Below are 26,203 nucleotides of genomic sequence, written 5' to 3' on the forward strand. Positions count from 1 at the left end.
AGTTGTCAGCACAGAGCTTGACATGGGACTTGGACCCACCAACCGTGAGATCATGACCTGAGCCCAAGTAAGATGCTTAACCGACTGAGACACCCAGGTGCTCCAATAAATAAAATATTTAAAAAAAAAAAAATTTTTTTTAAGTGGAAAACTTCTCTCAGCTACAGTTGAAGGGAGCTATAACCATGAAGGAGAGACCAGAGAAATGTGCCAGTGGTGACTTTGAAGATGGAGGAAGAGGATCCTGAGCCAAAGAATGTAGTCAATCTCTGGAAGGCAGAAAAGACAAAAAAGCAAATTCTCCCCTAGAGCTTCCAAAAAGGAAGGCAGCCTTACCAACACCTTGACTTTTTAGCTCAGTGGGTCTGGTGGTCAGACTTTGGATCTACACAACTGTAAAGTAATAAATGTGTGTTGTTTAGAGTCATTTGGGTTTATGGTAATTTCTTACTGCAAAAATAGGAACTAATGTAGAAATCAAAGAATAACATGTTCAGTGGTGCAAAGGAATACAAGATGACTTCAGAGGCTCTAGAACAACCTAAAAAGTTCTATTGCTAATTACGGAGATGTGAGAGATCACCTTTTCCTTAGAAGTACGCCCAGAGGTGGACAAGGGACACCATCACTTCCTCGAGTGCCACACTCTGGCATTTTGCTTTAAAAGTGTCACAAGGTGCCCTGACCGGGTAGGCTGGAAGCGGCAGCTCAGACCAAGCGTTCGTGGCAGCGGCAGCTGCGGGAGCGGCAAGCAGAGCCCTGGAAACCAAGTGACTTGACGGGAAATGTTTGCACATGGTCATGGGAGTCCAGCCTCGTTATTATGAGGGATGAAGTTCGGCAGACAAACTCAGTGGGGGGAGCGCAGCACCCTGGTGTGAGCGCAGGAAGAATAGGTGGCAAAGTGAGGCGGTGGTGACCCGAGCAGCTGGGAGAGGTGGCTGACACTTGGATGTGCCCCACTGGGCTCCGCAGCCAGAGGCCCGCAGGCCAGAGGAGCAGTCAGCACGTGGGAACAGAGAGCAGCTTGGCCGAAAAGCTGGCAGGGCACGGCAGAGAAGGACAGCCGCTCTCTGTGGCCTCTGCCTGGGAAGCACGCAGGCCCACAGCTGTGGGGGCGACCGTGGAGAAAGCCTCAGTAGCAAAAAGAGGAATTTCTCATCCCCGATGACAAGGGCAGGTCTTCACAAGGAATTCAAGAATTAACAGGAGCAAGGCAGGTTCCACGAAGTCTGAACGGAGATGTGATTTTTTTCCTCAAACACAAGCCAGCACGACCCTGGAGGGTTGGTCTTCTGAGGTTTAGCGCATGGGCAGGCTGCAGGTCTGCTGGGTTTGGGCCCCGAGACCCCTGGCCCACGCGATGCAAACCTGGTGAAGGCGGGGCACGGGTCTTGAACTGCACAACACAGTCTCCAGTGCTTGGTCGGGTGCTGGGGACAGAACATGGAGTGCAGGTCCCTGTCTGCAGAGTGGCACGGACAACCAGGGCTGAAAACCTGGGAAGTAGAAGGCTCACGTGCTCGGGTTCCCAGCGCCGCTGTCCCCGGGCTTCCTTGGCAGCACTAAGCACAGCCAATCCAAGGCTTTCTGTTTCCAAGAGTAAAGAGTGCACAGACAAATCACAGCCCCACAATACAGAGAACAAAACCAGACAACATAAAACAAAGCCTTGATTTAACCTCCTTCCAACCTTCTTTCTTCCAGAAGAAATGTTAATGCATTATAGGAGCTTCGAGTTTAATCACTTGCTTCCTCCTTTCTCTAGCTGATAAGATTTCTAATAAGAAAAGGAAAGGAGGGCCAGGAGGGCAAGGTGGGAAAACAGAGAGGGGTGGGGGAGCTAATGGCTAATGGCACTTCTTGAGGAACTGGAAGCTAAAACAAGTGTCTCCAACAAAGGAGGGGGTATGGATGGTTGGGAGCCTTGGGGAGAGAAGAGGCAGGTTTCTGAGTGAGAGGAGGGTGAGCACAGAGTGTGGGGCGCAGAGCCAGGGCCCCAGCACTGCACACAGTTCCTGGCAAAAAGTCCCCTCGGGCAGAGACTTCTCACATTCTTAAACAAGTGCTTCAAGTATCTCCAGTGCCAGCAGCTCTGTCGCCTGGGGGCTCTCCTGTGAGCTCCTTGAGAGACTGACATTCAAGTGGCCTGGAGGCAGATGTGGTCTAACCCCAGCAATAATGCCGCACAAAAAATTCTGGGGTTAGGAAAACCAGAGTGTGGGAGCTGTAAGGCTCCTTCCACTCCCCTTGCCCAGTGAGGCCTTCATGAGAGCCGATCCTCCAGGCTAAGAGCCTGGGAGAGCTCTGGGTACAGGCCAGAGGTGCTCCCTTTGTACGTACACACAGGCCTTTAAAACAGCTTAGATTTATTGTGGCTCTTAAGTGGCCCAGGCTAATAGCTTGGCATGGATAATGTCTTGGTTTAATTGGTTATTGTGCTAGCCGCTTGTTTCTACTGTGGAATCTCGTGTCCCTGCCTTTCTAGCGATCCCTCACGGGCCTCCTGAATCAATAGAGCCCTCACTCAGGGCCACTGAAGAGCCTGCGCTGGGCAGCCACGGAGCTGAGGAAGCAGCCATCCTGCAGGACTGCTCAGATCCCGGTGGGCACGGACTCATACGCACAGGGGCCTGCTCCTGGTGCCTTTACGACTGGGGTCTTGCGTGTGTTCCCACAGAGAGATGGGCTAGAGACACCTCTGCCAATAACTGACTCCTGAGAGTCTTTTCAAGTTGCAGGGTGGAGACAGAAGTGACAAAGAAGTCAGAAAGTGACCTCTTCTCTTAGAAGCAGAGCAAGCTCATTAAAGCAACAGGTGGTCACCCAGGGCCAAAATAAGGCCCCGAGGTGGGATGCTGCTAAGAGGGGGGGACGACCTTTGCAAAAGAAGATGACATTTAGATCTCTGAGAGCAAAGAGCCTAGATGATCCTAATTCCTAGTATGGCATTTCTTTCCAAGGTCACTGTATTTTTCTTAAGTCTAACTAAATCTTTTGACCTTAAACATATTTTGTTCTTGCTCTCTTTTAAGGTGGGTGAAATACCCTAACCTGTGATCCAAAGGCAACCTGTGATCCAAATACCCTAACCTGTGATCCAGTCTGGAAGCTGTCTTAGAGCTAAGCAACAGCCGTTAGGGTTACACAATTACATAGCAGTCTCCCCGCCGTGAGTGGTATAGGGCAGGGTCGGGGACTGGCTCATCTGTGTGCCCCAGAGCCTGACATGCTTCCCGGCAGGGCATGTGTGTTTGATGTTGAATGAATGCTCTCAGGAAGATTAAGGAGAGGAAAGCATTTAACTCTAAAGCTATATCTTATTGATTCGTACATTTGTTATTTTTATGTCATCTTACTTATGTGTATCATATATATAACAAAATGATTTCATGCAGAAGGAATGCAGAAAATCAAGCTTTTTGAAATACAAGTTACAGCATATTTTTAACTGCGATCTGCTATGTCATACATCTGAAATTATAACACTTAAGACCTTAACAATAGGAACACAAGCCTGACCATTGTATCAAGTGGGCTTGCTTCTTCTCCCTCTGATGCAAAATTTATGTAGTTGACCCTTGAATATGAGAGTAATGGGCAACAACCCCCGTGCAACTGAAAATCTGCATATAACTTTTGACTCCCCCAAAAGTTAACTACTGTTGCCTGGAAGCCTTACCAGTAACATGAATGGCGATTAACACATATTTTGTATGTTATGTGCTTTCCATACTGTATTCTTACAATAAAGTGAGCTAGAGAAAAGAAAATGTTATTAAGAAAATCATAAGAGAAAATACATTTACAGTAGTGTTCATCATTTGTCCCCCCAAAAATCGGTAAGAGAACACCTGAAGTTCAAACCTGTGTTGCTCAAGGGTCAGCTGTATATGGGATTTGCTCTATGTGTTAAGTCATCTCTGACTCATGTAGTTGTAGATGATTTTAGTTTCCAAAGACTTGTTTTATTTATTGAATACAATATCTTTAATTCACATTTTAATATTTTCAATTTGTGCTTTGGTTCTTGTCTTCTCCTTTATTTTGTTATGTTTCCTTGAAGTCAAACATGCTGAGTGTGGTATCAGTTGCTACGTTTCAGGGAACATTAAATTTAAGGTTGGTAAGGATATTCCTTACTGAATCATTTATTCCAGGGCCAATTTCTCCCAGAGGTAGCAGTGAAGAGCCAGGGGTCTCTTGTCAGAGAGGCCTCTGCTTTAAGCATGAGTACATTGCGATGGGTAGTTTATCTTTCACCAGGGTTCATGCCTAATCAAAGAGGACAAAAAAGTTAGGTTCCTCCCAGAGAGGTCAGCAGCTTTGTTTGTATCAGAGAGCTTAAGAATGTAGAGATGTGTTCTTTGGCTCTGTTATCTTTAAAATGGCATTTTACTTGGTACTTTCTCTCAAAAAAGAAGAAGAAGAAGAGGAAGGAGGAGGAGGGGGAAAGGCTCAAGCCAGCCCAGTCTTTTCCCACTAGTGAGAACGCTAAACATGACTTTTGAGGTCAAGGCCAAAGAAACCAAGGACTGAGCCTTATTCTTGGGCTGACTCCAACCCAGACTTTGCATTCAAATGTGGTATTAGATTTCTTGACTCCAAGGTCATGGCCAATAGGCAGTTGAGGTTTTTTTCAATGGTCCTCCCCGCCAAGAAAACTGATAATGTTCTCCATATCCTCTGGCAATCTATGTTGATTGTAGGAATGGGGTGTGGATTATACATTGTTGGGTACAATTTCCTCCCAGAATACAATGCATCTTCTTTTAGACATCCCAGGGAGATAATTTGGACATAATGAAGATCTATAGTAATCAGATAATTACTATCGATTGCTCTTTAGACGTCTTGATGAGGTAATTAGGGTGTACTGGAAAGAAGCTAGAACTGATTGATTGGCATGACTGTAATCTCAAAGATTTCTAATTATGTTTCTTTTCTTCTAACGGCTTATAAACAAACATCATTTTAGCTTTAGAATTTGTCAGGTGCCAGGTTCACTGGGAACATCAGCTTTCCCTATTATGCTAACTAGACACCGAACATGATCAACATAAGCTCATTATGCCTTGCTGCCGAAGCAGAAGAAACTGCAATTAACCCTCACTTTTCTCATTCGTCTTCATTTCCACATGGCCAGATTCTTGTGGAGGAATGGAGGGTGAAGTGTTCCACGAGGAACGTGTGTGCAGTGCTGGGTTGGGTAGGTTGGTGTGGCTCAGTGGGGACCCTCGGAGCCCGCCGAGCTGTGGGTGCAGCAGAGCCAGGGCACAACATATGTGTCCTGGTAGAAGTTTGACCGGTTGAGAGTTGGCCGACTGCTCAGACTCCTGTCACAAGTAATAGCTACTCATCAGTCAGCAAGGTGGAATACTCTAAATGTAAATATTCTGAAGCAGCTGGACCATGCTCGTCTCTCTGTCAACATGCTGTTGCCTCTTCTCTTCCATTAAACACTAATTAGAGGAACCCATGTCTGAGACCATTTTCCACATGATCCTAGTATTTCCTACATCTTAGAGGACCTTTCAGCAGCTTGCATTGTTCAGAATAGTGGCCTGGCTCAAAGATGATGGATGCTAAGAACCACTAAGAAGCAGCTAGAAATGAGCTATTTACAGTTAATCAATGATGTTGGTAAGCTCTGCACTTATGGGGCTCCATGTGCATGGGTTAGAATTCATTCAACAAATGCAACGTGGATGTATTTCCGGGCAATCTGGTTTCCATCCTCACAATTTTCCACTGTGACCCATCTGTGCTCGGTACCCCGGTAGGTGCCTGATAGGTGCTTGTAGAAGGACCTGAATGAGCGCCTGTGTTCTTGAACCCCATGCTTTCAACTGAAATGTCACCAAAAAAATAAGTTAGTGGTTTGCATTTATATTTTTATAAAATCCATTATTTTCCTGAACCCTGAAAGAAAGGAAGGAAGAAAGAAAGATCACAAATTGCCTACATATGTGTGTCACTAAAACTTTTAAAGCGTGAGAGAAGCAAAGTACACAGGATGGTTCCAACCACAGAGACTCGGGATATTTTGTTCATTGGTAACTTATGGTTTGCTGCTGTTTGGATAATTGCAGCTGTACTTGGAAATGCTTCGTTAACTCCCATTAGCTTGTTTGAGGAATGGAAGTAGATTTAGAATTTGTCTTCATGTTACATCTTTATAGCATAAGTAAAGTTACATAGCAAATTTTTTGATCAGCCGCGGTTCTTGAAAGATGAGGTCATTGTTTTTCAACTTTGAGTAACTCTTTAACTCAATATTCGGTGCTGACGGACTTTCCTAATTTGTATTAGTATATTTTCCTCTAATAGGACATATAATGAGTATATATATTTTTGATGATCAAGAAGTGTGCGATGGATAATTTTAAGCAAAAAATGTTATTATTTCTGTACGTAAAGAAACTATAAAAAATCGAAAAAATGCCCAAAATGAATTCCAGGTCTTTACTTGTTGGCTGGTTTTACCAGGTCCAAGACATGGGTTTGTTTTCTAGGGGGTTGCCCTTTGCCCTAAAAGTTCATTGCAAATCCACTTACTTCAACTGTTTATCTATATTCCTACCTCTTTTTTTCTTTCACTTGGAGTTCTTCCCATTTGGGGCTCTGATTGTTGTTTTCCAGGATTTGATTAAATCTTCCACTCGTCCATTGGGAAATGCAGCCTGTACTGAATTTGCTTCACAGCATATGATGTAGATTGTTGATGGTCAGGTGGATCCAGTCACATACAAACTGGCAGGGGCTTCAATTGGAGGGTCTCCAGGCTGCAGAAGAGGGAGTCTGTACCAGTTGGTTGTGGTGTGGGGGCGGCCCGGTGAGGAAACATTACGCATTTGATGAGACGGCCGGCCAGCAGAAGGCATACGATTCAGTAATTTGCTTTTGACTTTGGGCATGTCATTGTAGGAGGTATTGCAGCTTGAGAGACAGATGGGAGGACAGCTCCTAGAAGAACCTAAGGCTCTTCATTTTAAAGGCAGCACCCACAACCTGCGCCTGTCGATTCACGATATCACCCATTCCCTCTGGAAAAGCAAATTGCTGGCAAAATATCAGGTAAGGTTCCCAGGCTGAACCAAAGGACTGGAGACAGCTCCAAGAAAGAAGTCTAGGGGTGCCTGGGTGGCTCAGTTGGTTGTCTGACTCTTGGTTTCGGTTCATGTCATGACCTCATGGTTCATGAGTTCAAGCCCGCATTGGGCTCAGTGCTGACAGTGCTAAGCCTGCTTGGGGTTCATTCTCTCTCTCTCTCTCTCCCTCTATCTCTCAAAAATACATAAGTAAACATTTTTAAAAAAGGAAAAAGGTCTAAAGTTATTTAGAAATCAGATATTCCTCTCCTTGAAATTAATCCTGCATCGGTAGTTGTTTCTCTAAAACGGTTTCGAGTTTAGGATTTTTGAAAAATATTATAGAATATTTGAAAGAATTTTTTTTCATATTTCTCCTTCAAATAATTGTACTGTTATTGTTTTATTTTTAGTAAAAAGGACTTCCAAGTCCATCATTTCAATTCATTTTCAGAATAAATGCTAACATCGAATTGACCAGAACAGCCTCAAAAATGCCTTCATAAGGAAAAACAGAAGAACCGTGTTATCACATGTGACACAAATGAAGCCTCAGCCTTGCTAGGAAAATACGTTTACATTGAAAACTTGGAAGGAACACCAATTTGGAAGTGGAAATAGCACCTGAAAATAAAATGTGGTCAGGATTTTATTAAATAATAGCATAAAAATACTGGTCCAAAATCTCACTGCATGGATACATGGGGAAAGCAGAGGCCTCTCCAAGGGTTGTTCATTGCCCCCCCTACCCCCGCATCTCTGAGCCCGAGCTCCCAGGAGGCTGTGCAACGCAATCTCTAGCCTCATACCCAGTCCCAGGAGATGCAGGCACACTTGGATAATCTGTGAATCAGTGTCAACATGCACACAAATCCAATCCCACACCCCAGCACTGCAGCAAAGCTGGGTGCAACTTCCTGATACAAGTCAGTGAACATACTAAGAGTGAAGGGAAGGTTTCTAGTTCATTCTTAGTCTCATATATCTAGTACTTAAATATAAACTGTGGGAAACAAACTTCTTAGCTTGCGAACAGTCGGAGGCTTTCATAAGGAGTGCATACCAGACCCTTCTGTGTAACTCAGCACTTGGTAGAGGGATCAGGCTTTTGACTTTCTCCTTAAATATCTTCCTTTGCTTTCTTCTCTCTCTTATTTTGCAACTGCCGTAAAACCCCAGAAATATTTCCCTTTTATGAACTGTATCCTTTGTGCAATCATAATGGAAAATACTATTTTAATTATAATGATAATCTGCTATTAGTTCAAGCTAAGCCTTGAACTGGCTGAATTTGTAACATCTTCCAGACACTCCTGCACTTTGGTTTATCTCATTCAACCCCAGTAGGTCTATGATTAGGCTACTCTTTCGCTTACCTTTTCACAGATAAGGAAACTGAGGCACGGAAAGATTATCTTACCCCACGTCACCAAATAGGCAAGGGGAGAGTGTTCGCATTTGTACTGAATTTGGCTCCAGAGCCTTAGTTCTTAATCACCATTGTTCTCCCCCCACCCTACTTCACCCCACCTTTTTTTTTTTTTTAAACGTATCAACCTTTTACTTCCTTTATGGGAACAAGATTCTAGGATGGGCTCTTTAAGGTGGTCTAGAATTTTAGAAAATTTATGTCTGTTAGAGGCTTGACGCTTTTTAGGCCAAGGATTTTCTGTGGCAGCTAATCGGCAGCCCACAGTTTCCCACTTGCAGTGAGTTCTGACTTTCCCCCCTGTCCTGTGCAGAGGGGACATATAGGCATGAAAGCGAACTAGATCAGTGCTTTACCCTTTAGACTTTCTTTGCTTTTCCCCAGAATACCACGGCAGGGATTCCTTTTAATGAGCAATGACTGGAGTGTGTAGGTTTTATTTTGGGAATTGCTAAACTTTTGAAAAATCACTGACAATGGCTTCTTTTGTAAATGACAGAAGTGCAGACTGGTTAGGTAAATGGATTCTGGAGGCTGACCCCTGGGTTCATATCTCAACTCTGCCACTTACTAGCTGTGGGATGGAGGGTGGCAGATTTAACATCTCTGGGCCTCAGTTTTTTCATCTGAAAAGCGGGTTGGAGTGTCCTTACCCATAAGCCTGTTGTGAGGGTGAAATAAGGTCACTTGTAATCCTGAAAAAAGGACTCGATCGTGCAGTGTCTGAGAGTCGCTTTTGGTATTAGCCCCTCATTGGTGGTTAACGTTTGTATACCCTTTAGGAAATTCCTTTTTATCATATATGGAGTGGGTCTCAAAGAAACCTCCACTGCACTTTCACCTTGGAAAGATTCAGCCTGAACACAGTGGAACTGGTTTGCAAACTCTGCGTGCGACAGGTGGAAGGAGAAGGGCAGATCTTCCAGCTAAACTGCACCGTGTCAGAGGTAAGAAGCTCTTTCTTGGCTGCCTCTGAAGTCAGGGGAAAGAACGACCTTGGGAGGGGGAGGGGGTGTGGAGGATAAAGGTATCTCAGCATAGGCCATGTGGGAAGTCCTGAGAAGCTTCCTGTAGGTCCTATTTATTAATAGAATACTATTTTTAATGAACACAGGGAGCCAGAGATATAAAAGAATATAATAGGAAATCCTTTTGGAGAAAGAAGTCTCTTATATTTAGTGACATGCATTTAAGGATCGTGTTCTAACTTTTTACAACAGATCTGAATTTCAAGTGTAAGGTTTAATTTAAGCAGCGTGTACACGGAGTAACTTTTCCCAGAGCGTCCCCTCGGAGCGCCATACTCTCCCCTTCCTCCTTTTGAACAGTAGAAACCCTGCACCCTGGAGGAACAAAGGAAAAGGAATCAGGCAAATGGTCAGAAGGCAACATTTCCTGGGGCCTCGAGGAGCCCAGCTCCGCGCTGCTTGCTGAACCACAAAGCGCAGGACTGTCGTATTTTTAAAACTACAGCGGGACGGCCTGTGATTTAAAAGACGGCTTCTCCCTCGCGGTGTCACGCGCGGTGACGAATGAAATGTGGCCCTGCGCCGTGTGGCGCGCTCCATGTTGCATTTGAGGGCTGTCTTCCATAGCAAACCGAGGAGGGGGGAGCCCGTCCGCTCCGGGATGCTCCAGCCTCCTTTCCCACAGCCTGCCCGGCCTCGGCCATCACTTCCTGCTGTAGTTTCGGGAGACTTTTGACTCATAAACAACTTTAGTCACAGACCCCGGTGACATTCATAAGGAATGATCTCGGTGTCAGGGCGCCATGGCAACCGCCCGGCCCTCCGGTGCGCAGGCCCGATCTCCCAGGCACACAGCACCACCCCTGCTGGCCCCGGAGGGTGTTTTCACTTTCCGGGCCCAGCGGGTCTGCAGAGTTCAATAACCGCCCAGCTCCAGGGACAACAAAGGCCGCGGAATTTGGGAGGGGGGCGAGGAGGTCTGCTCCTTTGATGCCTGCTTTCAGTTCAGTGCGAACGTTCGCGGCCTGATGAAAAGCTGGACGAGGCACGGCCGCCAGTGAAAGAGAGCTGTTGGCGCGCCCCTCCCCCAGGGCCGCCAGCCCCACGCTGGGAAAAGAGTTTTGCATAGTGTAAGCCCAACTTAAGGACTTTCCTTGTCGTGCCAACGTAGAGGAAAGGTGATTTCTTTTGCAACTTGGTGGCGGTCAGCTCAGAGAGGCCATCCCTTCTGTGGCTTCGGAGGCCTTTGCCCGCGCGTGACGCACAAGCGCATTTAACCAAGGGAGGGTCAGAAATGACTGGAGTCAGATGACTTTGGGTATTATGGGGCACTCTGCTGCTTTTACTTCTGGGTCACTGAGTCCCACCGCCGTGGTTAGCATTTGAATGCGGGTGCATGCGGCCCACAGAGGGGGACAGACGCGTGGGGCTGGGTACTGATGTTGAGGAGCAAGGCTCGGCTCTGAACAATTGATCTGGAGAGCCCTGAGCCCCCTATCCTCATCAAAAGCTCCAAGTAGGGGTACACTGTGACTGACAAACCGTAACCAAACAGAGAAAAGGCGCCATTTGTGGTGCCTTTCTCCCGCACAGGGCTCCTTCCTAGGGTCACACGGCTAGCTGGCAGGTGGGCTGGGGTTGTAGTTCCAAAGTGCTATCTTCCAAGAATGAGCTGACTTGCCAGGAATGTGCTGCCCCCGCCCCCCAGCCACCCACCACTCAAGGCAGTCACCAGCAGTCATTTATAAAGCCATAGCCCTTGGCCTCTCTAGTCAGGAAGGACCTGTTGCCCCCCAGGGAGACCAGGCTGTGCTTGACATAGACCATGGTGATGTCAAGAGCCAGACAGTTGTTCTTCACTGGGTGCTTTGGCCAGAGATTCCTGAAGGAGAGACAAAGTCTTTAGTCTCACAGAGATGGGGTTTAATGAAAATGTGTGAAAGAGTAAAAGTATGGGCATGAATGCATGCCCAAATGTAAGTAATTAAAGGTTTTACTTTTTCTTTTCTTTTTTTTTTTTTTAAGAGGGATATGGGCAGAGTAAGAACAGGGAAGCTTTCCATCAACACCAGAGGAAAAAGTAGTGTAGAGAAGAGAGGGAAATTTAAAGGCTCTTCAGAGCTTCCATTTAGTTGTAGCTGTACGCAAAGACCTCTGGTAGGAAATTCCCAAATGGACAGTTCCATGGGGATATGGGCCATTACTTAACCCCTCTTGCCTCAGTTTCCTCCTATGTAAATGGATATAATAATAGCATGAAGTTTTGGGTCTGTTGTGAGAATGGAACGAGTGAATGGTAGTAAGTGCACTGAACAGAACTTGGCCTACAGCACATGTTCAGTTGACGTTCACCATTACTGCTCCCACCGATGCTATTAGGATCACTGAATTCTTGAGTAAACTCTGCCTTTGCAAGCTGTGGCATCTGTCATCAAGTTAAACTTTAGATTCCCTTTTTATCAAAATAATAAAATAAAACCTCTGCCAGCCACTGTAAAAAGAAATGAATGGAAAATAAATCTCAATAAGTAAATAAATAAATATTAGTTCTCAGGGTAAAGGAGATAGCTTATGTTCCCAGGCTGGTTTTTCATACCTTGCTTTAGTTCATCGCTTTCAACCCTGAAAAAGGTGGAACTTGAGGAGGCAGTATTAGTCAATTGTTTTACTAACAGATTTCCGGATAATAGTAAGAGTTATAATTTCCTACATTTGCTAGAATAATCTTTGTGTACATCTGCTGTACTCATCTCATGAACTTACTCTTCAGTTTTCTAGAACCCGTTTAAACAATCATTAGGAAAATCTAGTTGCTGTTGTTTTGTTTTGTTTTAAGAAAGTGAGGGCACAAATGGGGGAGGGGGCAGAGGGAGAGACAGTATGTCAAGCAGGCTCCGTGCGCAGTGTGGAGCCCGACACGGGGCTCAATCCCACACCCCTGGGATTGTGACCTGGGCTGAAATCAAGAGTCGGATGCTCAACTGACTGAGCCAGCCAGGCACCCCAGGAAAATCTTTTTTTTTTTCTTTTTTTAAGTGGCTTTAGGAAGAAGAGTCAGAGTATGGGAGTGGAACGTTATTTCCACCGCCCAGTACTGAAAATGTGTGCCGTCACCCACAGCAGCTGTTTGGCTAATGTTGAAAAATCGTATGTCTAACTAAGGGAATCATAACATCAGAGACAGATGGTACCAATATCATAAACGATTATTGTAATAAGCATTCCATAAGAGTAAACTCTACTCTTACCTGGAAGTAAAGGAAGAACTAATAACAACTGAAGTTACTAGAAGAAATGGAAATGGAAGTATAGATGTGTATTTTTCTTTTACCTCCAAGGCTGGTGTCAGCCATCTGGTAAGAGACACAAAAAAATTGTGCCCTATTGGACTAATTTCATCCATGCAGAAATAAATAGGCACAGCAGACAGGGCTGGTGACTCAGACTTGGAAGGCTCACATGAAGTGGTAACGGTTTTTACTCATCAGGAAAAGGTTGACAACAAGAATATATGAACAAACCCTCCCGAGAAGCATGCCTGCCTTTACCTGGCCTTTACTTCAGGATTTAACGGTGAGAAGAGCCGTATTATTAGCCACATTTACCTGGAAGGATGCATAACACACTACTCTGTGGGTTGGGCCTCTGTCGGGCTCTCTGTGGGATGGGCCTTTATCCCCTTTCTGTACGAGGAAAGATGTTTTCTTTCATTTCACCAAATTTGAAGTGAGGAGCATCCGTGTGCAGGGCACTGTGCTGAGTACCAGGGGGATCCTGAGGATGACAAAAATACCCTCATCTCCAAGAAATTTAAGGAATCAAAAGAAATAACACATAAATATGGCCAACATGTCCAGAGCAGATGTGTGGACCGGGAAAGGTGCTGCAAGAGGTCCCAGGTTGGTGACTTTCGGTGGGTTTGTTCAGGGGAGGCACCCCAACATGTGTTTGGGTCCAGACTTTGAGGGATTTGCCCAGCAAAGAGTAAGGGAAAGGGCAGAACTATCAGAGGTCCATCCTTTAAAAAGGCACTAGGAAGAGTGAGTGGTCCAGTCTGAGGAGAGTTTGAGTTCTGTCCAGGCAACCTGAGACCGGGTCGGACTGTGAAGTGGTGGGAGAACAGGAGGATGGGGCCCCTACTGCATGTCAGGCCTGGACCCGTACCATGCAGGCATCGCCCCTCAGACCTCATACCACCCAAGGGGGCAGGTGGCACAGATATCCCTCACTGCGGGACTCCACGTGGTAGGAGGAGCATTTAAGGCTTTTTAATAAGAGAGAAAAGGGAGAGACATTAGCGTGGCACTTTGGGAAGATTAGTTTGGCATAGACCGCAGGTAATCAGTAAGGAGATGTGGCCAACAGTAAGCATACTCTCTGGGGAAGCAAGTCTGAGCTACACAAAGCATACTCCTTGTTGCTTCAGGCGCAAATTTAATCTTCACTGCCAGCAAGGGATAGTCATATCTGGGGATATGCGGCATTTCCTTCTAGGCTCTGTTGTTACTGTCCAGATAGGAAGCAAGCAGGATCTCAGCACGGGGGATGGCACTAAGCTGTGGAAATACCACGTGATTTCTCTTCCCCTCCACCTCCCAACCCATACATACATCATTTTTGCCTAATATGAGTGTCGAAGTCCTTTGGTTCAGAAATCCCCAACACAAATGCATTGATAAACACCATCACCTGCCCCTGGGTCATTCTTCTGCTCTCCTTTGTTTAAGTCCTGTGCCCTTGAGGTCAGGATTCCTCTGTCTTCAGGGTCCCTTGGAAGGAACTCTGTCAGATGTGGGGAAAGATCTACAAGTCGTGTCTTCACTGGGGGACCCCAAATACAAGTCGTGTCTTCACTGGGGGACCCCAAATCCCGTTTGTTGCTAATGTGTTTCATTCATACCAGTGTTTTAACTGGTATGTGCTGGAATGAGCACAGAGGAGCAAATGGAATCCTCAGTCTCTGTTTGTCAGTTTTGGGGTTTTGAGGCCAAATACTGTGATGGCGGCCAACCCTATCGTGTGTATTATGGCAAAAAAAAAAAAGTTTTGCTCTCATGTGCCCTCCCAGCCCCTGGATGGACCCTGTGCAGTGGGATTGCACAAGCCGAGCCCTGAGCCTTGGCAGTTGGCCCCAGAATACAGAACGTACTGTCAGTGAACACTGGGACACAGACAGCGGTGATCCCCACCGGGCAGGAGCAGTTTGGGGGGCTCTGGACAGTGGTGGCACTGACCCCCTGAGCCAAGCACTCTGCAAGACACCAGAGACTTCATGATGACTGAAACTGTGTCTGGTTTATCCTCCAGCAACTAATTATGTACACCAAGGAGTTACCTGCTCTGAGAGAGAGAGAGAGAGGGAGAGAGAGATGACATTTAAAGTAGATTAAGTGGATTTTCTTTTATTGCTTTAATAGTTCCCAGGCAACATTTGCTTTTGCTTTCCTAACCAGCAGAAGTGATCAGAAAATGATTAGAGTTTCTCCTGCAGATGAAATTCAGATTTTGCATTTGTGCTGTTTTATGAGCTGAAACTATTTTAAGAGCCAATTTATGATTTTCTCTCCTAAAATTAGATTGAACAAAAATAAGGGTGTACAGCAATTGGAGGATGCCATTAGCAGCTTGCCCTAAGGCAATCTACTGTGTTCACCATTTTCTGTAAAAAATTAGTCTTAATTTGATATCATTTGGAGGAGAGCTGTGTTCCATTTCATTCAACAAAAGCAGAACTGACTCTTCTTCTGCAGAGGTTAGAGGGAGAATTTACTTGGGCATTTGCCCAGGGCATTCCCCTCAGGGTCAAGACAGTTTCTAGAAGCTCTGAACTCCCAGCCTTCTAATCTCAGATCTGTTCATTCACAACTGCCCTTTCGAACATTTCTCCCCTCTTGAAATCTAAACCTTTAGGAGGATTGATAGTCCTCTCTCCTCTTTCATCCTGAATGGGATGAGAGACAGGCTGTTAGCGAATCCCACCAGAACTTCCACCAAGCCCAACCCAGAGCGAAAACCTATACATTCAAGGCTATGCAAAGTCAGCACAGAAGGTACCTCTTCTTCTCGGTCAGGTCAGGTCCCGGCTTTCGGCCAGGAAGAGGCCATTCTCTTCTTATTGCGCAAAGCAAGGCATTATGTCGATTGGTTCAATAGAGATTGCTTTTGTCTTTGGAAATAATGCTGTGTTGTTCCTGTGCCCGAACTACAGGAGCCTACTGGCATCGATCTGCCTCTGCTGGACCCAGCGAGCACCATCACCACCGTGACGGGACCCAGCGCTTTCAGCATCCCTCCACCTATCAGACAGAAGCTCTGTAGCAGCCTGGACGCCCCGCAGACGAGAGGTCATGACTGGCGGATGCTGGCCCATAAGCTGAACCTGGACAGGTGGGTATGGCTGGGCTCCTGTTTCTGTTAGACACAGAGCACCGGGGCTGATGCCCATGAGACTTAGGGCAACATTTGTTGTTTTCTACCCACACACCTGTTTACTTTTGTTTTTACCTATTTACTTTTTGTCATTCTGCAAACCCGTATTAAGTGGCTTCTTTGCATCTTGCATCTTGGTCTCCCAGACACCTTGTTGAGAGATATCCTGGGCTTATCTGACAAGATAAGGATCAGGTTTTGTGATCCATTTTGCAAAGCTGATGGGTTAAATGGCCCTAAATAATATATCCACTCACTTAAAGTAATTGTTCCTCAACTCCGGTTGAACAGGAGCTGATGCTTGATGGTTAATTAACGTGCTAATCACCGCATTGATACCGAGTTATAAAGAGACCTCAGGAGCCCTTCTTCGTGGACTGTTGCCATCACCACCAAGCACAAGACATGGCATGATCTGTCAAAGATGATCAGAGCCTGGGTTGGAAAGAAAACATAAGTGTCTTGATTTCCTGTTTAGGATATGACCCATAGACATCTCGCCTCTTAAATTATCTTACTCAGAGTTGAGGTTAACAAAGTTAAACATCACATCTCCTGTCTGGGGCTGATCTAATTAAGCATGTGCTAGTTATTTAGGATGGCTCCCTGTAAACCACAGCTTCTCCAGTGGGACCCGGATACTTAAAAGACAAATGGAGAGACGGAAGGGTTTAGTACAGAGAAAATAGATCTGTAAATCTCACCGTTCAGCACACTCTCCCATTCCCAATTACAGGTACTTGAATTACTTTGCTACCAAATCGAGCCCGACTGGCGTAATCCTGGATCTCTGGGAAGCACAGAACTTCCCAGATGGAAATTTGAGCATGCTGGCGGCTGTCCTGGAAGAAATGGGAAGGCATGAGACAGTGGTGTCTTTAGCAGCGGAAGGGCAGTACTGACTCGTGCTGGGACTGGAAATGAAGGACGGCAATGCACAGGGAGTCTGTGGCCGTCCAGGGCATCACAGTTGAGAAGGAAATCCAGAATGGACCCAGACCGATGAGTTTCAAAGGCAAGACTGCAAGCGGGAGAGAGAAGGAAAACATAACACAACTGCTGATACACGTGCCCACTTTACTTGGACAGCATCACAGGAGTTAAGAACAATTGTGTAAATTTGTACCTTGAATTTAGAAATCGACCTAATTTTCCTCTTAGTTGGGCTGTATGCTGTGTGGTACAGGATCTTACAGTTTCCTAGGAAACGCTTTTTATTGCTATCCAGGTATATGGATAAACTTTCTTAACAAACCCAATTTCTACAAACGTTGTTTACATCAAATTGGACAGGGATGCGGACACTGTCCATGGCTCGTTCTATTTTTGTTTAAATCATTTGAAGTTGAAGCTGTGGACGGTTTGTTGTGTCTATTTCAGATTAGTAATTTACAGAGAAATCACAGACTTTTGCTACAAACTGTGTGCATCAAGTGTCTCAGATAATCCTTCCATTGGTGTTCTGTTTCTAGAACTTGTAGAACCAGTGTTACTGTTTGTATCAGGGAGGTGGAGAATCTAAGTGTAAAGGAGAAATAACTAAGACTCTTTATTCCTTGAGGGCACCCATCTGGTGCCCTCTGGGAACAAAGCTGTAGCAATGCAGGGAAGACAGTGATTCACGTTCAGCCACACAAACAAGCATTTCTTCACCACGTGTGTGTTTGTAATACGCAATTAGAGGTGTTTTTTTAAAGGTATCATTATTATTATCATTATTATTATTAATGAGTATTTACAGGTATTCTAGTAAAAGGATTTTCTTTTAGCTTCTGTTTTTGTTAGCAGTACTGTTAGTATTTAGATATTGACTAGACCTGCTTCACTCTTCTGACATAAGGTGGGCGTGGTCACCAGTTTAATTAAAAGGCTTTGCTTCCTTGACCTTTTATCTTTCTTGCATCCTTCTGCACCAGAAAGATAGTGCTCACTGGCTTTGTCAGTCTCTTCTTTCAGCTTGCTCAGGCAAGGTCTTTCTCCTCCGAGTCTTGTTGGGAGAAGCATTCTCTATTAAAGTTCACTGAATATTGTAGTTATGTGATTACACACTGACTCCCCCAGGGTACTCTGTCTACTTTAGAGGCAGTGTGCATAGAGGAACAGCCTCCGAACTGGCAATTGGAAAACCAGTTCACATTCTGGCTTTGTCATTGTCTAGCTGTGCTACCTTGGGAAAGTCATTGAACCTCCCTGGACCTCAGTTTCCTCACGTGTCCAATGAAAGGGTGGAAGTATTAGATATTCTCAAGGTTCTAAAATGCTAGACTTCTGTGATGTCTCCAGTCTCATTCATCAGTCTGAGGCCCACACTGGACGCTGACCTGGATCAATAAAGAGCCAGCTAGTCTCTTGCCCAGGCTACAGTATGCCTTCCAAATAGTTCCAGCTTTGAAGAGGATGATCCTTACCTGTAACCTATTTGTCATGCTTCCCAGCCTCGTCTTTGTGCTGCTCACCAAGAGGTGGCATCCCTTTATTATCATTTTCTTTCCTCTTTGGGGACCACTTGCCTTCCTGACTAGTTGCAAGTTATGTTCTATTATTGTCTTAATCAAACGTTTTTAAAATTAAAAAAAAAATTAACCAAAAAGTAGTCAAACGACTACTTTGTGTAAACTATGGTATTTCCTGAGAATTATCACAGGCCCTTGGTTTTAACCCAGGGACTCCATTCATTCAACAGGTGGGAAATAAAGGGTCAACAGCCCAGAAGCCAAGCCACAACTGAACAAGCACCCATGTGTATGAATCAGAACCTTCGAAACATGGCCATGGTTCACTTTTGGGCTAGAGGTACAGAGGTTACTGACTGGCATTGAACTAGAAATCATTTTAGATATTTTCCTCCTTCTTTACCCATATATTTCCTCTTCTATTTTGGTGACTTCTTAGTATGCCCAAGATTCCTCAAGGCATCCTCATCATTGAGGAACTACTGATATCTTGTTATGGAGCCTCTTCTCTCACCGTTTTTGTTTCTTATCTTCTGTTTGGGGCATATTTTCCATAACCTGTCTCTCTCAGGCCACCCCTGCACCATAGATAAAAACATGTTACACTTATCGTGAAAGGAAGGGATTGCAGTAATAAATAAGTTCAGTGGATGATGTTTGTACCAATGCGTATTTGACCAAAAGATAGTAACACTGTATGCTACGTAAAAAGATTTTTAAATAGATATTTTTTTACAAAGAGGAGGACAAAATATTGCTATTGTCCATTACTTCAGTTTGAAATAACTTCTCAAGATTGCTCATCAATACTGGTTTGGGGAGCTGTCATCTGTGGAAATCAAGAATTAGAAATCTGAAGGATGTTCAAAGGAACTTCCATGCCTAGTGGAAAGGAAAGAGTGGTTGATTCCTTGTAAGTGAGGTACCCATCTGTCATAGAACCTGTTATGTTCCCCATCAAGTGAATGGCAACTCCCTTACCTACAACACACCATTCATGTCCAATAATTTTCCCTACGAATTCTGATTTCCTTTTCTTTTGGAGTAAAATAATAGCAGTTAGGTTGCTCTCAAACTTAGAAGGTCCAGATTCAACAGTTCATTTCATAGCCACTCCATCATTCTATGTGACATGTCCTGCCTTTGATTCCTAGGGTTTCTATATAGCTTGTGAGGAAGGACACGCTTACTTCTTTGGGATGGGGAAAAAGAAACCTATCATTTGTGCATAGTGCCATCTAGTGGTGCACAACGCAATCTATCCTAGTGTCACAAAAATTCACGTAAAGTTGTTTGACTAAGGGAATTAATAGCTAAACAGTCAGGATCTTTAGGACACACGTGGGTAAATTTTCACTTCAAATCTATAGTTTTCTTATTGTCACACTTCTTTACTTAAATCACCCATAAAAATTCCATGTCATTATGAGGCTAGTACACCAACTCTTTCACACACGGTATGTCTCAAGTTGGTTTGGGGTAATAGGAATGATAGAAATACATAAATCTCTGTATAAAACAGTTTTTGAAGAGTTGTCATGTTTAACACTTACATTTTTTTAATTGAGATTTGGATGTTTTAAATCTCCTACATTTAGTTTTCTAATATTTATTTTTGGAAATGTAAGAAGAATCCGCTTACAAATAAGTTTTATATATGCAAATGACAGAACTGTGTCTAAGGAAGGGAGATTTGTGATTGGTAACCAGGACTGGAAGGAAGATTCCTTTCTGCTGAATGTGGGTGTCTAAAGGCAGAGGTCTCATCCCATTTTCATTTTATTCTCACCACATTCATTCAGATTTCCTTAGAGTGATCTGGAAGGAATAGAAACTGGATTCAGTACTGGTAACTGGACACAGGGTGATGACAAACATGTAACAGAGAACAGCCTTTTCACAAACTGTGTGGACACCAATGTGGACACTCACCTCTGCTACAAGGAAAAAATCCCCATCCTCAGATGACTTCTTCAAAGGCAGGGCAATATTTTGGGTGAGGTGTCCAATACTCAACTGTAAAACCATTACCCATTTTCATACGTACTATTATTTTAGAGATATTACTCTCTCAACTTTCAAACAGTAGAGCCATTCTTTAGGAAGAAGTCATGGAGACTGAGTTTAGGACACTCTGGAAATTAGGTACTCTGTAATTTTTTTTAAGATATTTATTTCTCATGTAAGTTAGATACCTTCAAAGTAAGCATTCAGATGGTGGAATCAAGACTTTTTACTTCTGGAGAGAAGCAAACGAGGCTCTCGTCCTTTGTATCGCCGTGTGTATGACTGTCAGGAACACAGCAGATATGCTTTCAGTCCACTTCTGTCATCCACGTATGAGGAAGGGAGCCAGTAAGGTGATCACTTCCTAGAATTCACAAGCCTTTGCCAGTATATGGTCTGCCCCCATGGGGTCAAGCAAATAAAAACTATATAAGAACCTGCAAGAGAGTGTAAAGAATGTAGAAGAAGTTTACATGTTGAATTTTCAGTCTTGAAGTTGAATGTGAGTTTTCTTTAGCTTTTGCCGAGCAGTTGCTCTGGACAAGTTATCTGTTTCACATAGAGACCTCAGTACAAGACCAAGGCCAATGAGGGAAAGGATGACCATGGAAAGAGCTGAAATGAAACTGGGTTTTATCCATCTTCTTTGAGAATAGAGGAGCTTTTGTGAATCAGAATGTTGTTGCTTAAAGCCAATTATTTGTAAAGATGATAGTGGTCAATGAGCATTAGATTTTATAGATCCAATAAGGAAAATATTTTTATTATCTCAAGGTAATAAGACATTTTTTTTACCTTCCGAGTGCCTCATAGGACCAACTATTACACTTTGGGTTTTTTGTTTTTGTGTGTGTTTTTTTTTTACCCTTGTTGAACTAATGTTGAATGAAATCCTTAGAACTTTGACTCTGTGCAATGAAGTGCTGTTTCTCTACCCTAAGAAATATATTTGTATAATCTCTGGCTGTAATGATCACTTTCAAAGATTTCCCTTGCATTCTCTAATGATTTTTTTCAATGGAATAAGTCATAAGGGGAATAAATATATTGCAACCAATGTTAATTTAAACCTGTGTCCATACAGGTCAAGTTTGCCAAATGGAGTCATAAGTATTTCCAGAATTCATGCCTAAAACCTGCTATTTTGGAAAGGCAGGGGTGGGGGGAGGGGGGAATGGCAACGTACGTCACTGGGTAGGTTTTCCCTGTGAACTAAGACTAACAACTTTCTGATCCTTCAGGCTTACTGGCCTTGTGCTTGCCCCCATTTTCAGAAATCCTACTTAAAAAAAAAAAATCTGTCTTCAGGAGAGTTCAGGGCTCCCAGCTTTTCCGGTAGGCTTGTCCCCTCCTCCTATTGATTTGTGGTGGGATACTAATGAGCTCATTCAACCAAATGTAACATATGCTCCTCGACCGATTTTAGAATGGCTGAGGGAGGCATCACCAAGACAAACCACCAGGAACTCCACAAATGTGCTGGTACACAAACCCCAGCAACCGTAAAGAACTCACTGTTGGTAAGAGGCTGTTTCCCAGCCAGCTGTACACTTAGACTCTCGGGGATTAAAGAGATCTTCCAGAATCCAAAGTTGGGAATCTCTGCAGAATGTCGCAAGAGTTGTGGCCGGTACACCAGTTGTTCAGAAGACAACGAGGAAGCTGCCCTGAGACACAGTCAGCTGCCCACCAGCCAAAGTATTTGGTACTGTATACCAGCCTCTTAACATGCCATTTGAGATTTGTGCCCCGGCAGTATTGTAAATTGCCGAAGGCCATCACCCTTCGGGGCCCATTATAAATATTCTCAAATTCTATGTGTCATCCTTCAATTCCAAAGATCTGTTGGAATTGGGGCTATCAGAGCCGCTGTTGAGCCTGATGGCGCTGACCCAGGGTGCAGTAACCCTCATTTCTGGAGTTCAGAATGTGAATCATAGGCCGGTATCTCTGAGCGGTAGCCTAGGAGTTGATGAGCCATTGACCTCTGCACCTCGGCAGGATGGTGAGGCAATATCCAAGAATCATGACGTGAGCTATCTTCTCCATGCTAAAACAAACCTGTTTTGGAACAGCTTAAAAGAGCAAGAAATCTACAGCCAGTGGAAAATGCCTTTGCCTTTTTATACTCTTCAAGTCTCATATGACGCCTGTAATCCTAGGGGCTTAAGTTCAAGTGCGTACCCCTCCAGGCCTTGGGAAAGAAAGAGGACAGCAATCAGAACAAGCTGAGTGGTTTGTGTTCTCCCCCTCACTCTTCTTCCCTCGATCTGCTATTGGTACCGAATCCCTCGCCCTCCAGACAGAATGCATTCAGCCAATTGCAGGGAATATCATCACTGTGTGTGTGTTGGGTGTCAGTGTTGTACATGTTCACCGAGTTTAACGTTGAGCTGTAGCAAGTTGGTGACCTTCTGCTTCGCTCTTTCTAAAGAAGACAGGCAGTGTTTGTCAGAGAGAAATCCCCAGCAGTCTGTGTTGAAGAGCCTGTGTCATCCACCTGCTGTTCCCTTTGGAACAGTTCAACTGCAGAAGTGTCGGATTGAGATTTTGTGCTTTGTCATTTTTCTTTTCGAAACACAACACAACTTTGGCTTTTCAGATACAGAACACTTCTTTTGTTGTTGTGGAGTTCCCTCTTGCTGTATCTTCTATGCAATTCCTTTTCTAGAAAACCCCTGGTGGAGGAGTGCTCTCTGGGCATCCCGTCCACCATGCCGCTGTGTGGTGAAGGTGAGGGATGCCAGCTCTGGGTGTGCCTCTTCTCTCTCCCTGCTGCCTCTCCCCGTTTTTCCTGCAGTCCCTTGGTTTGTAAATTGCCTGCATTTATTCTGTCAACCAACATGTACAAAATGTAAGAAAGAATTTTTAAACAGGTAATAAATTATATTTATAAGCAACAGAGTGCTACCTCCTTTGTTTCTTCATAACAAAACACTCCTGTGTGAAGGGTCACCCTGCGTTTCTTTCGGACTGAAAAGCTCCCGGATTCCTCAAGGATGGTAATCACAGCCTCCCTTGGGGACAGGATGAAGATTCTGGAATCAGTGTTTCTCAAGCCTCTCTGCACATCATAATCACCTGAGTAGCTTTAAAAACCACTAGTGCCTGGAGGTGCCTGGGTGGCTCAGTCGATTAAGTGCCATACTCTTGATTTCAGCTCAGGTCATGATACCACAGTCATGGGACCAAGCCCCGTGTTGGGCTCCGCGCTGAGTGTGGAGCCTGCTTAAGATTTATATTCCCTCTCTCTCGCTCTCTCCCTCTCTCTTCTCCTCCCCGTCTCAAGCTCGCTCTCAAAATACACAAACACACCACTAGTACCTGACTCCCGACCCTAGAGGTTCTGATTTTATAGGTCTAGGGTGTGGCCTGGTTGTTGAGAGCTTTTTAATGGCCCCCAGGTGATAGTGGTGAGCAGTAAATGGGGAGAACCAGTCTTAGAGCAGCATCAGAAGGTCCTGGGGACCTTGTGGATAAAAAGAGTATGGGGCTCTACCCCCAGAGACCTGATTTTAAATGAAATCAGTTGTTTGCAAACAACTATGCTAATCGGTAGGGCATGAAAGATGAGCCCGGTAACACAGGATGCCCAGAGCTATGGCAAATGCCACCGGTACAGGACACCCGGTCACCCCTTTAGAGTGAGCCAGCATAAGGCTCCAAGTGTGCGGTGGGTGATGGCCATGAAACGAGTGGAATCAAAGGCGGCTCCTCCCTTAGTGAGAGAACTACTTGGAGCCGTGTCCTTGGACGGACCGCAATCTGCCCACCCCTGCTCAGGTGGGATCACAGGAGTGGATGACAATTGTACCAATGCTGAGAAAATGCCCCCTCCTGAGGCCTGGGAGACAGTGACTTCAGACAGATTTAAAGCTGGGGTCACACACTCAAATGTTTGTCGGGACTAAGGAAGTAGTGACTGTGTGTAAAACTGGAACCTCGGGAAAAGGAAAGGCAGAAGTGGGTTCTATGGCTGGACTACAGATTTCAACTCCATCCAAAAAGATGAAAATACAGGGGCACCCGGGTGGCTCAGTCGGTTGAGCGTCTGACTTCAGCTCAGGTTCATGAGTTCGAGCCCCGCATCGGGCTCGCTGCTATCAGTGCAGAGCCTGCTTCGGATCCTCTGTTCCCCCCTCTCTGTGCCCCTCCCCCGCTTGCACTTCCTCAAAAATAAACACTTAAAAAATAAAGATGAAAATAAAATTAAAGAATCAAATGGTACTTCTCAAAGAAACACACAGGGTGGTAAGACTCCCCCATGCCATCCACTGACCCCTACTCTGGAGCGTTGGTAGCTGGGATCCCTGTTGGGAAAGCTGAACCTATGAGAGCTACCAAATGAGTCTGTGAGGGCGCTGACATGCGACCTGGGCTGGGGACACTACGGAGTTCTCTAAGGCCTGGCATCCTGCTGTATCTGTCCTTCTGGGCCAGCACACAGGCACCAGGCAAAGAACCTTCCTCTGTCCCAGAGGTCCTGCAGCTCAGAACCTAGGGTAGAAATTACTTTCCAGAAACAAAAGTCCTTCTAAGAGTGGGGTTGTAACAAATGACTTGTGCCAAGAGAAGGTTCTGTTCTCCTGAGCTGAGATTTACTATCCATCTCCCTTCAAGTCCCATGAACGGCCATAGCATATAGAAGTGGGGCACGGAGAGGGGCGAAGAGGTGTGCCCACAGTGAATTGTGACTTCTTTAAACATCGCTAGCTTATTTCCTGTTGAACTCACGTCGGTGAGGAGAAGCTTCTGCTACGTGCTGGGTGGGGCCTTCACGTACTTCACAAATTCATCTCATGTGCTTCTCATGAGAGCCCTAAGCAGATGGGTATTTTTATCCCATATACAGGGGAGAAAACGGTGCTCAGATTCTATACTTCCACAGAAGTGAGAAAGTGAAAACCATGGAACGTGAGCCAAGTCGATCTGAATCCCAGGGCTGGGATGAATTCCCTTGGCCCAAGTGCAGCTGGCTAAATGCAGCCAGTCACACGAACACTTTGGGGTCCCTGGTAACTAAGGGAGTATTCTTATACTGTCTGTGCCCAAACGATCCCGGGCTTCTCTCCTGACCCAGTCTCCAACGGATCCCCTCAAAACTAAACTTTCTACCCTACCTGCCAAGATTCACAATCCAAGCAGAAATAACCCAATCCTTTCCCTCTCCCTTTGCAGAGGGCTTTCTCTGATCCAAGGGGATGCCGTTTCCGGGGCAAAGGCAATAGCCTCCTTCTTCCATACCCCACGTGTCATGGCTGGGAGGAAAGATGGGGTCTTTGTCATAGTGTTCTGCTGCCTCCGGACCGCAGCCCTTGCATGGAACCCACTGCTTTGTGCTTCAGCCTACCAGGCCCGACTGGCCTCTGTCCGGACTCACTGCCCTCATAGACCATCCCCCATTTTCCCGTGGCCCTGGAGAACTCGGCCTCACAGCCTTCCTTTCCTTAGACTGCTAGCATCCTCAGGGGCCCCAGGATCCATGAAGACCTATCCAAAAGCCTTACTGTTGGGTTCTTCTTTTGGCACCGATAATCTGGTCCACTAGCTAAATCCCCGCACTCCTGTGATCACACCCTCCTGCCCGTCCTTAGCCTCGCTGCTCTCTCTCTGAAGAGTCATGTGGACTGCAGCCCCTGTCACTGCTGGTACACCACCCCAAACCCGCAAGGGTTCTCTGTCCTTGGACCTAGTTTCCCTCCACCCGCCAGCCAGCCGCCTCCTCTTCAATCCCTTCTCTGGGCCACGTCAGCCATCTCCCTAGATGGTGGTGATCCGCGTTTTGCATGATCCATGACTGCATGTGCCCGAAAACCTTCAACCCTG

General features: G+C 45.2%; 1 protein-coding gene across 2 annotated transcripts in view; it reads left to right on the top strand.

The window, feature by feature from the left end:
- Window positions 1-23,277, top strand: part of UNC5C (unc-5 netrin receptor C) — a 362,776-nt gene extending 339,499 nt beyond the window's left edge. For both annotated transcript variants that reach the window (XM_045472350.1, XM_045472359.1), the window contains 4 exons: window positions 6,928-7,077; window positions 9,303-9,467; window positions 15,697-15,875; window positions 16,654-23,277. In XM_045472350.1, coding sequence (XP_045328306.1) covers window positions 6,928-7,077; window positions 9,303-9,467; window positions 15,697-15,875; window positions 16,654-16,819 — 660 coding nt within the window. In that variant the 3' untranslated portion in view covers window positions 16,820-23,277. The remainder of the gene's footprint in view (window positions 1-6,927; window positions 7,078-9,302; window positions 9,468-15,696; window positions 15,876-16,653) is intronic.
- Window positions 23,278-26,203: the final 2,926 nt, after the last annotated feature.

This window comes from Leopardus geoffroyi, chromosome B1, assembly GCF_018350155.1.
Source record: "Leopardus geoffroyi isolate Oge1 chromosome B1, O.geoffroyi_Oge1_pat1.0, whole genome shotgun sequence".
NCBI classification, from domain to species: Eukaryota; Metazoa; Chordata; class Mammalia; order Carnivora; family Felidae; genus Leopardus; species Leopardus geoffroyi.